The sequence below is a fragment of the Drosophila willistoni genome (genome assembly GCF_018902025.1).
Source record: "Drosophila willistoni isolate 14030-0811.24 chromosome XR unlocalized genomic scaffold, UCI_dwil_1.1 Seg105, whole genome shotgun sequence".
Taxonomy (NCBI): domain Eukaryota; kingdom Metazoa; phylum Arthropoda; class Insecta; order Diptera; family Drosophilidae; genus Drosophila; species Drosophila willistoni.
Window position 1 is genome coordinate 2,022,957 of NW_025814054.1, and position 11,671 is coordinate 2,034,627.

General features: G+C 38.1%; 2 protein-coding genes across 2 annotated transcripts; both read right to left on the reverse strand.

The window, feature by feature from the left end:
* Nucleotides 1-3,992: 3,992 nt before the first annotated feature.
* Nucleotides 3,993-5,090, reverse strand: LOC6645150. Its single transcript, XM_002067793.4, has 2 exons — nt 4,669-5,090; nt 3,993-4,597 (listed from the first exon to the last, which is right to left on the reverse strand). The coding sequence occupies exons 1-2, from the start codon at nt 5,059-5,061 to the stop codon at nt 4,217-4,219; spliced, it is 774 nt and encodes a 257-aa protein (XP_002067829.2). The 5' UTR covers nt 5,062-5,090; the 3' UTR covers nt 3,993-4,216.
* Nucleotides 5,091-6,741: 1,651 nt separating this feature from the next.
* On the reverse strand, nt 6,742-8,820 carry LOC6645151 (probable cytochrome P450 4d20). Its single transcript, XM_002067794.3, has 5 exons — nt 8,524-8,820; nt 8,073-8,459; nt 7,947-8,016; nt 7,674-7,870; nt 6,742-7,593 (listed from the first exon to the last, which is right to left on the reverse strand). Exons 1-5 carry the CDS (start codon nt 8,684-8,686, stop codon nt 6,869-6,871), a joined length of 1,542 nt encoding a protein of 513 aa, XP_002067830.1. The 5' UTR covers nt 8,687-8,820; the 3' UTR covers nt 6,742-6,868.
* Between the last annotated feature and the right edge of the window lie 2,851 nt (nt 8,821-11,671).

Below are 11,671 nucleotides of genomic sequence, written 5' to 3' on the forward strand. Positions count from 1 at the left end.
GATTGATGACAGGCAGTTGCATGTTAATATACGTTTATCTCTGTGCGTTTTCAAGAACTAGGAAGACTTTTTCACTTATAAACTGAGATTTTAAAATTATGACTGAATTGGAAAGTTACCAGCAAAAAGCCAGCGATACATAATAAGATGTTAATGCCATAGAAATTAACTTTCTGAATACTATTTCCTCTATTTCTACATACTTGTTCATTTCGTTCTCGTTCTTTTTGTTTTCGTTTGCATCTTTCTAGACTTCTCTGCTCTTATTCTACTTGTCTTTCGTAGGAAAGAAAGGATTCTTTTCCTATTACTCGTTCTCCTTGTTTTCTTTGTTCTCTCTTTGGAACTTCTCTGTTTCATAGTCCTCTTTCTCGTTCATTTAGCTTTTGTTCACTTCGCTCTCGTTTCTTCGTACTCGTTTATTACGTCTTATTTTTTCCGTTCTGGTTTCCATGTCTCTTGATCTCTCGATTATTTTCCTACTTGTTCTCGAAGGCTTTTTTTCCCCCCTTACTCGTTCTCTTTATTTCTTTCGTTGTTTTTTTTGGGCTATCTCTATTTGGTCGTTCTTATTCTTTTAATTTTCATTCAGGAGGCTCTCGTTTCTTCGCACTCGTTCATTACCTTCTAATTCTCTTCCTTCTCGTTTCCATCTCTCTTAACCTCTTGATTCTTTTCCTGTTCGTCCTCGTAGGCTTGTTTCTTTTTCCCTTTCTCGTTTTCCTCTTTATCCAACCTTGCTTTAATTTGTCCTTCCTTCTTACTCGTTTTGTTTAATTCTGTTCTTTCGTTACTCGTTTTTTTCTGATCTGGTTAGTCATAGATTCCGAACAACTTATGCACATATGTAGATAATAACTAAACTCGTTGCTTCTTAATGACTCTGTTCGTTCCTCCCAGCTTAGATTCTAGGCCAGGAAACACAAATTGGTTATTTTGCGTTCAATTTCCTTTTCAACTTCCTTGCAGCAGCATCACTCCACCCCCTGTCGCTATCTCTTTCTCTCTCGTTTGTACATACATTGTTAATCGATTATTAATGACTTTGGCGCAATTAAGTAACAAACAAAGGCAAAAATCGCTTCATCAAAGCGCAAATACAAAAAAAAAGAGAAGAAAAAAGCAACAACCATAATAACAACTTGCCATTACCATTAACACACAAGCCAACAGGCCAGAGATCGGGGGAAGAGTGGACCAACTGGTGGACTGGTCAAGCCTGGTCGGGACTACCTCCTCCAACTCCTCGTACTCCTGCTTCTCCTGTGAGGCTATAAGCAAATAATTTTTAGTCAGGCCAGAGAGTAAAAGTTTTTTTTTTTTGACATCGGCAAGGCAAGTGCAATCTTAAGAAAAATCAACATGCAAAAAAAAAAAACGCCTTCAAAATGTGAAAATGCGAATGACCTGAATACACAGACACACACAGAGATATGTAGAGAGAGACAGAGAGAGAGAGAGAGAGAAGCGGAGAGAGGGAGGTAGAAAGACTGAAATTGATAGCTTACCAAGGCGCATGCGCAACACGCAACAAAACCAAAATGCCTTAAAAGGCAGCGGCAACACCGACAACACTGACGACGACGACGATTTCCTTTTCTGCTCATTTTGTATATGTCGCGGCAGCAGGCAAACTAGTTTTTACCTCGATGATATTAATACCCTGTAAATGGTTGTCAGTCGGAGAGTATCAGGGCCAGATACTCGTGAAATCTTGGACACTTGCAAATGGGTAACATCTAGTCCAGTATAATTCATTTTTACTTTTGAGGACACTTGCAACTTTTTCCTTAATTGGCCACACTTACTCTACGCCCTCCTCCTCCTCCTTTGCACCTTACCCCTCACTTCTTGACTCTTCTTTTTGCATATGAAAAAAAAAGCAAAACGTTTTCCACATATTGATTAAAATTGATTCTCTCACGTTTTATTAACACATTTCCCCCAATTTTCGCATAGGCCAAATGAAAATGAAATGTTCACGTTTTGTTGTATGGAAAAACAAAACTAGTTTTTCTTTTCTCTCTCTTTCTGTGTATCTCTCTCTCTCTTTTTGTAGATTGATGCATGATGATCTTCTACTATATAACATTCGCTTTTTTTGCCATGCTTGGTTAGGTGTGATGAAAAGTTCAATGAAGCGAGTAAATTGTACACTCAAATGTGGGTTAGTTTTGGAAGCCTCCACCTTTCCCCATTCTACGTGATAGATAGATAGACCCCGCTGTCATTCTACATACTACTCACCGCCCAGGTGATTAGTCGCTGATGATGACGAAATGTGAGGCATCATCATCATCACGAGTTGAATTAAACTAAGCGTGGAGAATTTCTAATAAAAGTGATGGCAGAATGAGGCAGAGACAGAGGCAGAGTTACTTTTTTTGCAGTGTTAAGTAATGCCATTAAAAAAATTGTATATATTTAATGTCTACGATGACTTTTGGTCATATCCATTAACTTTTAATGACTTGCAAAATTAATTATCTGCTTTAATGCCTCAAATAGTCAAAGAGGCAGTCAGCCATTGACTGAAGTGGACACAGGAGAGTATACATACATACATATGAAGGCAGGCGTGGAAATTTCACATCTCTAGAAAACCCAATCCAATAAAATGGAAGCCAAATAAGCCAAAATATTCATTACTTTAATATAATATTATATTACATGTTAGAGTCATTACAATTTCATGATCAAACTTCCAATACTTAGACCACATGAAAATTCTTATAAAAATATTAGCAGATGTTAATATTTTAATATCGTATGGCAAGCGATTTTACTTAAAAGTTTTTTTTTTGTTTTTATCACCGATAAATTGGCACTCCCCCGATATTTAAAGAATGCAAGCTGCCGTAGGTTTTTCTCTTTTCCATTCCCCCTGCTTAATATGCAGTTCTTCTCGACAGCCAATTAAGAGGGCCGCACGTCATAAACACCTAACTACATACAAGTTGCATTTTAATTACCAACAGAAACTACAAAATACGAGACATAGCAGACATAAGCATAGCCAGCCACTCCCTCTTTTGGCTTAAAGTTTACCTTCTCCACCAAGTGCAACACAACGGTTGCCTGCAATTGCTGGCGTACCAATAAAACGCATAGGAATTGACGCAATTGGCATTCCAAGAATTACATACAACAAGTTAAGTCAAGTTTTAGTTGTCGTTGTTCTTGTTGTTACTGCCGCCAGCAACAGTTCTTGGCCAGTGTCAGCCAATTGTGTTAATAAATGAGCTAAGCACTTGCTCTACGACGACAACGACCAAACAGGGCCAACAACAGGTGTTTCATCTATGGTCATGTCTTTTGGGTTCTACTGCGGCCCTAAACATACATACAAACATATACATATACATATATGTAGAAGAAAATACTCAAAAGCCATAAAAGCCAAACATGTTATGGTCAGAGGCATCTAAAAAGAGCAATTGAGTGCGGTGCGGCTTGTCTTTGTTAAGGTCTGGACTCGTTTTATACTGTGTACAGGTTGTACACAGCAAGGAGAAGTTCTCGAGAATTCCTAACTCTCCTAAGCTAATTTCAAATAAAATTGTTACTGAAAATTTTTGGCCAAAAGCCAGATTTGACCCTTAAAGCTAATTTTAATTTTTTTTGATGCAGGGTAAAATCAATTCGGTGCGATACCTTACTTTACTTTAAATGCCATGTTCTGAATTATTTTTTCTTGGTTGATTTTTTTGTCTTTGCTCTTCATGGCCATAAATGGCTCTTGAGATTTTTGTAGTTGGTATTTTCTTGTTCTGTTCTTCCGTTCGGTCTATCTGAAGATCTCGATGAATTATTTCTTATTTAACTCAATTATTAGCACCTTAGGTTTCTCATCAATCATAGGAGCTTTCAGCATTAGCTGGCCAAGTGTTGAATAACGCCAACGGAAAACGAAAGAAGGCACCAAAAACTAATTAATCACAATTACGAAAGTTAAAAAAAAATCGATGAATTGAAATGAAAACGATCTTGGCTTAAATTGTTGAAAACTTTTCGCCCCCATACAACCCCTTTTTTTTTTGTGAATATTTTGTGAAATTAAAGCCTCTTGGGGTTGGGAGTAAATGTACAACCCTTCTTAGTTCAAATGGGGGGTTAATTTATGTATTTACTAAGGGTTGCATATTAGGGACTTCTTCTTATTTTTCCGTGACATGTCTGGAAAGTATTTCATAAAGTTGTTGCCACCTTTGTGACATTAATTTAGCAAATTTAAAAGCTGCTTAAATTGATCTTCTAAATTAACTGGACTTTCGGTAGTATTTGGTAATGCTGCCTCAGTGGTTGGTGGTGGTGGTGGCTCTGTAGTTGTGGTTGTTGTAGTTGTCGTCGACGATGTGGTCGATGATGTTGAGGTCGAACTTGTGGTGGTTGGCATCGGCTTGGGTTTCACACGTCCATCCAAACATGCCTGCAAATAGTTATAGTTTCCAGCTGTGGACTCTACATAACTTCTCTCTGCCTTATGAATGCATTGCTCATGCTGTAAATCGATTAAACGATAACGCTCTTGCAATTTGGATGCCTGGTCGGAGGCATTACCCGATATGCTATAAGTGGTAATGGTATTATTCGATCCCTAAAAACGAAAGAGGTTGGCAAAAATTAAAGTAAGTTTTTTGAGTAAGCACTGAAGTTACTCTCACTTACCACATTGGCATGACAATTAAAGGAATCCAGAGTGTTGTTGATTTTATTGCACAAGTTTAGATCACGGCATACTTTTTCAGCTGATCTCTCGATTAACCTGCGAGTTGGCAGAAAATCATGATCGATCCCTTTGCGTGAATTTTGTGCCTGCTCCGAGCACACACTATAGTCTGTGCTATATTGCTCCGTAATGAGATTCGATTCACCAATGTAGCCAGCAAAACAGGCCACCGAGGCGAATGGATCACGACGCGTCACACGCGATGAGAGAAACAGCCGTGTCAAACCATCCTGGGTGGGTAATCCCACATACGGGGGAAATGGACGACTTATGCCCTCGGCAAAGGCTAATACTGCCAGCGATGATAGAATTAGAATTAACATTGCACACATTATTATTGCCGAAGAGTGCTTAACTTTAACTAACTGCTGATGAACCACTTTTGACGCATTGCGCCGTCAGTTGGCCCCATTTTATACTCTTCTCAATCTCGGTCCCAATCTATGCAGACTCAGCCGAATGTTGACCGACAAAACTGATAAGATGATTATATGATTTCCTCCCTTTCTGGCCTTATCTATTATCTATAGCTATATCTATTGTTTTTTCTTCGCAAATTCTCTTAAACATTGCAGAACTTATCTCTTGGGCCTATATAACCTACCTACATATATAACATAATGACTTGAGATCATTTTTTTTTTTTGTTTTTCTTTTTCATTAAAGATTTATGATGCACTTCCGACGAAAATTTCTACGAAATTTTGCTATTATTTAATTCATTTCTTTGAGAAGGTTTTTGCATCTTTACAACCTTTGAAATCGGTGTGAATGCATCACAAGTAAATTACAAATATTTGCCCAAAGTAAATACCTACAATAATTTATATAAGATAAACTACCAGCACTCAGTTGTCCCCAGTCCAAGTCAGCTAGTTAGCTTCATTTGCTAAATAAATATTCCGATGTATAAAACTGAACTAGTTTGTTTTGGAAGTCTAATTTTATAATAAGCCTAACGAGTAAATAATTAAGATAAAGATTAAGCAAACAAAGACCGCTATAATTTACTCGACTTAGTCATCGATTTTATAACATTGTTACCTTAAAATTAGTTAATCATTTTTTTCCTAAGGACCAGAATGCACTTCATAATCCTAATAAAAGATCTATTAAAATCTAAAAAAAAAATCAATAATTCATATGACAGATATCATTAAGATTTGTTGTCTATATTGTAAGACTAATTAACTTTAAAAGTCTCCGAAAATATGCAAAATGCACATACATAAATTCCCAGTGATCGATCTATATCATAGATTCTATAGTAACTACTACAAGAATGTTTTATTAACAAGGCAAAACATTAGTTCCGTTTTTGAAAACATATTTTAATTTACTTTGGCCAAGTAAAGTAAAAATTTGGAGAGTTCGCTTTGTATTCTTAGTTTAGAAAATATTCCACTATGTAAGCAAAAAATGTTTTTCTCGGGACAAACAACAGAGCGCTTTTTTGTAAATTGAATTTTCTAGCCACCAAAGATATTTTCAGTAATTGTTTAATCAATTCTTTAACAGTATGAGACCCTGTATAACCCATTCCATTTGTTAAAATCAATCTCTTGACGTGATTTTAAAAACTATTGACATGAAACTTGATATTTAAGTTTTTTATTGTCATAGAGATGAGCAGATCGGCCCACTTTAACGTAGCAGAGATCGATAGTAATGTTGGACTGTCAATCTTTACCAAATTTGTAATTTAGATATTATTTATTGCTATAAATTATATCCTAAAGTCCCAACCAGATCGAATTAATATCACTACCGTAATCGTCAATATAAGTCGGCACTTAATTATGGCATAATTTCACGTGTCACTGCGTCAGAGCATAACAAGAAAATGGTACTTCTTAAATTATCATGGTGGAAACAGGAAAAGACCATATAAAATGGGAAGAGACAGAGTAATTGTGCGAATCATTCTTGAAAGTTTGAACAAAAATTTGAATCATAATTGAATATTATTGGCAAGTTGGCTTTAAATATATTGCAATTTTTTTTTTTACAAATTTTAACAATATAAAAAAGATTTATTCAATTGAATTGATATCTTCTAGAGTATAAGTACAAAAAATATCACAAAAACCCATTATACACCTTAACCAAACATTTAATATAAACAATTAGTGGTAAATTCTATAACGATCTCGGCTTAAGGCCCACATTCATGCCAACAGACGAACGTAAAATGAAATTCATCATGGGTTTAACATCCTCACCAAGAGGCAATAGATGATAATATCGTATCACTTTGCTGATCAGCGCTTTCATTTCCAATATGGCAAATTTCTGACCAATACAGTTCTTAGGACCCGCACTAAAGGGAACATAGGCAAAGGTCTGGTGTTTGGCATTAGGTTTTGTGTCCTCGTCATCGGTGAGCCAACGTTCTGGTTTAAAGCTCAGAGGATCGGGAAAATATTCAGCATCGCGTTGAGCAAAATAAAACACCAAATAGATGCTAGTATTTGGTGGTATTATCTGGTCTCCAATACGTAACTCCTTTGTCGTATGTCTACCTATAGCTGGCACTGGGGGATACAAACGCATTGTCTCCTTGATGATACAATCCAGATATTTAAGCTCCTGTAGTTGAGATTGAGTGATCGGCGCTGTGGGATCTTTGCCAAGAACTTGCTGCAGTTCGTCATAGAGTTTTGCCTGCACTTTAGGGTGCCGGGAAATGGAGTAGAGAGCATGAGAGACACCACTGCTTGTGGTATCATCGCCCTCAAACATAAAAGTATCGACCTCTTCACGTATATCGGCATCGGTCAGGGGTTCTCCATTGATGTTGGCCTGCAGAAGTATGTCCAGCAGAGCCATTTGTGATTTACGACCAATGTCTGCATCAGCCAGACCTGAACGATGACCACATAAACGGAAAGCAAGCAAAAAGCTAGTTAGTAGTTGTAATTGATGAGGATCGGATTCGACTTACTCAACGGTTGGTAGCTACCATTGGCCTTCGCTTGCTCCACAGCTGCTCGTCTTTCGCGTATGACCTTGTCGGTGAAGTCATGCATGATGCCTATATCTCGGACTAGTTTGCGATGCAACAGCGGGCAAGTGAGACGAAAAAGCCAACCATAACGTTGCGAGAATTTAAACATGCGATCAGGCTGTATATTGACTACACTAAAACACACACAAGAAAGCAAAAAAGTATGTAAACAAACAAAAACTAAGGCACGTTTGGTCTAGTCAGTCTTACCTCTTCAGAGCCTTGATATAGGGAAAATCCTCATTACTTTGGGCATTCACTTGAACACCCATGGCGGTCTCTAGAGTAAAGAGTGAAGCATATACGGAGATCTTTTCAGTAGAGAGCTATTCTTACCTGTGATAACATCCAAAGCAGCCAGTGAGACATATTTGAGCATATCCACCACAGTCTTACCATCGGCATCTTGCTTCAGTTTCTCTACCATTATCTCGCTCTGTTTATCCATTATCTCCACATATCTTTCCAGCACTTTGAAATGGAAAGCATTTGTGAAAACCTTACGTCTGGCATGCCATTTCCTATCCACACTCAGCAATAGACCATCATTGAGAAAGGGTCTTAGGAATTGATACAATTGCGCCTTCTCCAACAATGTGGTGCTACTCAGTATGGTCTCGAAATATTTTAAATCCTTTGTATAGATCAATGATTCATTGAGAATCCAAAAACGAAATGTTTTACCATATTTCTCAAAGGCATTGCCCACATAATCGATGATATCTATTGAATATTAAAACAAGATGCAAATATTAAAATTGAATGGGGGTGGTCAATTTTGGCTTACTTTCTGCTCCCAAATGGAGAGCCTCTAGGCCACAGCCCAAAAGGGGTAAAGTTCTTGGTCCTGTTATATGAGATTTGCGAAATATGGCAACGCGTTGTCGTTTGCGTCCAAAGTCCCAGGTCAATAATAAGATCAAAGTGCCAATTATCAAGGTCAGCAGCATGTTTAATGTAGTGTCGCCGTCGTCGTCGTCGTTGTTGTTGTTTTATGTGATTGGTATCAGTCTCCTCAGTATTAAGTTGTGCCGGGGCAAGCTGCTGTTTTTTTTTTTTTTGTTGGCCGCTGTTGCCTCTGCTGCTGTTGTCGCTTAACTGACAGTCAACCGACTGTGTGAGTGGAGAGTCACTCACTAGTCCGATTATCGGAACGCTTGACCAAGCGCACTTTTAGTTTTTAATTCTAGAATCTGCCTGCCGATACCCCTGCCCCCCAGCTTCCTCTCTATCTTTCTCTCTCTGTCTCTCTCTATCTCACCTCTGCGTAATTTAAAAACTAAAACAGGTTTCCAGTAAAAATAAAGTAATTTTTGAGTGTTGCAACTTTTTGTGTTTGTTTTGTTTCTGGCATATAAAACGATTCATTGAATCGCGCGCGATAACTTGCTAGCATTATCATTCACATACAAATATGATGTATATATATGTACATATGTATGGTATACATTGTATATATATAATATATATATGTAAAATATTTATATATGCATATGATTAGTACTTGACCGTATCTCCTGTCCAATTAAAATGCAGCTCAGTTTTACATTTTCATTTGTTTTCTTTCATATATGTATGTGGGTTAACTAAATACTTATACTAACCTTAAAGTATATATACATAGGTAGGGTGAGGATCACACACACGCACAATTTTAACCAATTAACGACTAGATTTATGTTTGGACAGATCCATTTTACTACCCCCTCCTTAGCATTAAGTGCAAACAGGAAACGAATGGGTAGCATCATCCTCCTTATCCTCCACCATGTCACGTCACCTTCAGTAGGGGCACAAGACAAACATTGATTCAAGCGGCACTTGTCGCCCATACTTTGCTACTTCTGTCTCACTTCATTCATTCCTCTATGACGTTACACACTGAGGCAAAGTAAGAGCTCTGTTCCATAGAGTAAAGTACTTTAGCTGGTCTAGTCAAATGCTGCAAAGTTCAAGTCACTGAAAACGTGATTTGTTTACTACTGGCGAAAGGTATAATATAAAATTGGCATCGTTCAGAAAGGATATCTAAACTGACAGAAGGAAGGCAGGGTATATTTAAATCCACACAACTAAAGCAATCCATCATTTTGATATTCACCTTTGAAATTTGTGTAAAAGTTCTTTCAAATCCAAATGTGTTGGACTCCCTTGAGACAGTGTGTAAGTGTAGGGTAATGCGAAGAGTTAAGGGGAGTTGAGAAAAACAGCTGTGACAATTGAAAGAACGACAACGACGACAGTCAGTTGAATGGACTTGTGACAGTGAATAGTTCTTGTTGTTGTTGTTGTTGTTGTTGTTATTGCTCGTTGAACTTGTCGGCGACCGCGCGAGTTCATTGTAGTTGAAGAGCCAGTCAACCAGCCAAGCCAGCCAATGTGAGACCTGAGACCCACAAGGGGGCCCACCGGGCCCTAAGTACATGGAAGACGGTCGGTCAATTAGGGGGCATTTGAGCGTGGGTTGTCTAACACACACACACACACACACACTCGGAAAAAAAGAAACAAGTTATCAGTCAAAAGAGTTGGGGACCCCGCCCCGGTTCTACTATATAGGAAGCCAACGGTAAACGAAAACGTCATCATCACCATCATCATCAACATCAATATCATGGTGGTTTCGACCAAAAAATTTGTACAACCAAAACTTGAATGAAATGCGTTGACTCATGATTTTCCCATGAAAACAAAACAAAAACCAAAGAGCGGAAGATTTTTGATTCGATAGATTTTCTGGTCTTCATCCTAGGTAATAATGCGGGCCGAAACAAAAGATATCAGTAGAGAGAACAAACTCCTCCTCAATGGTGTATATCAATCAATAAAACCCAAACCACACCCAAGAACAAAAAAAAAGAAAAAACAGAAAAATAAGCCCGAATGAAACGAAAACTGCAAAGAAAAATGAGGGAGAATATGAAATGCAACCCCACTTTACAGGGGAAATGAACACCAGGCATCAATTAGATACTGCTTAAGTGGGGTGGGTTGGGATGGGGTGTGGTGTGGGAGGACTGCCCGTGAAGATTGACGGTGGATGGTGAGGGGTTTTGGGGGAGTGCAGAGCTTTTGTTTGTTTTGCCAAAAACGAAAAACGCATGTTTCCTGCTTCCGTCGCTGCACAAGCTGTGGGCCCCTCTTAGAGTTGTCGTCTAGTCGTTCAAGTCACTCAACTTTTGGAAACAGAGGAACAAGAGTAATCTCCAACTCCCCCTTCCCCCCTGGCGATTCATTGCTTCTTCTTCATTTTGCCATCGACAACAAATGAAACAAAGAAAAACTCCAAAAGGGAAGAGAGGTTTGTTTTGACGCTTTACATTTGGTTTGGTTTTTTTTTTTCGGGTAACTCTGGGCAACCGGCAAAAGTAGAAACAACAACATGTCTGGCCATGTTGGTTGGTTGCATTGATGGGGTTTTCATCCTGGTGGCGTTTCCGAAGGACGAGTTGAGGGTTTGGGTGGCAGCACGTGCTTGAAGCACTGCGCCTGCTCGTTAAAATAACAGTGTACACGGAATATCTTCGCTTTGGTCCTTAGTCACGAAGTTTTCATGCCCCAAAAGAAGTTAAAACCGATAAGAATCAATTCGGCATTTATTTTCTATAACAAATAAAATACATATACTGATTCGTAGTAAAAGTAAACTAAAAGTTAGTAGATCAACTTGTTTTAAACAAAAATAAGATCAATTATGCTACTTCTGAATGATAGGGTATTTGCCACAAAACAGATGTTGCCAATCAAAAATGTTGCCAATCGAAAATGTTGCACTAAATGTTGTTAGACTTGAAAGATTTTTGATGTTGCCAAATGTTGAATGTGGTTGTTAATATGAAATGTTGTGTGTGTGTGTGTGTGGGACACCTTGAACTTGAGGTGAAATTTCCAAACATAACCAACAATTACAATTAAACAAGCAGCAAACAAAAAAA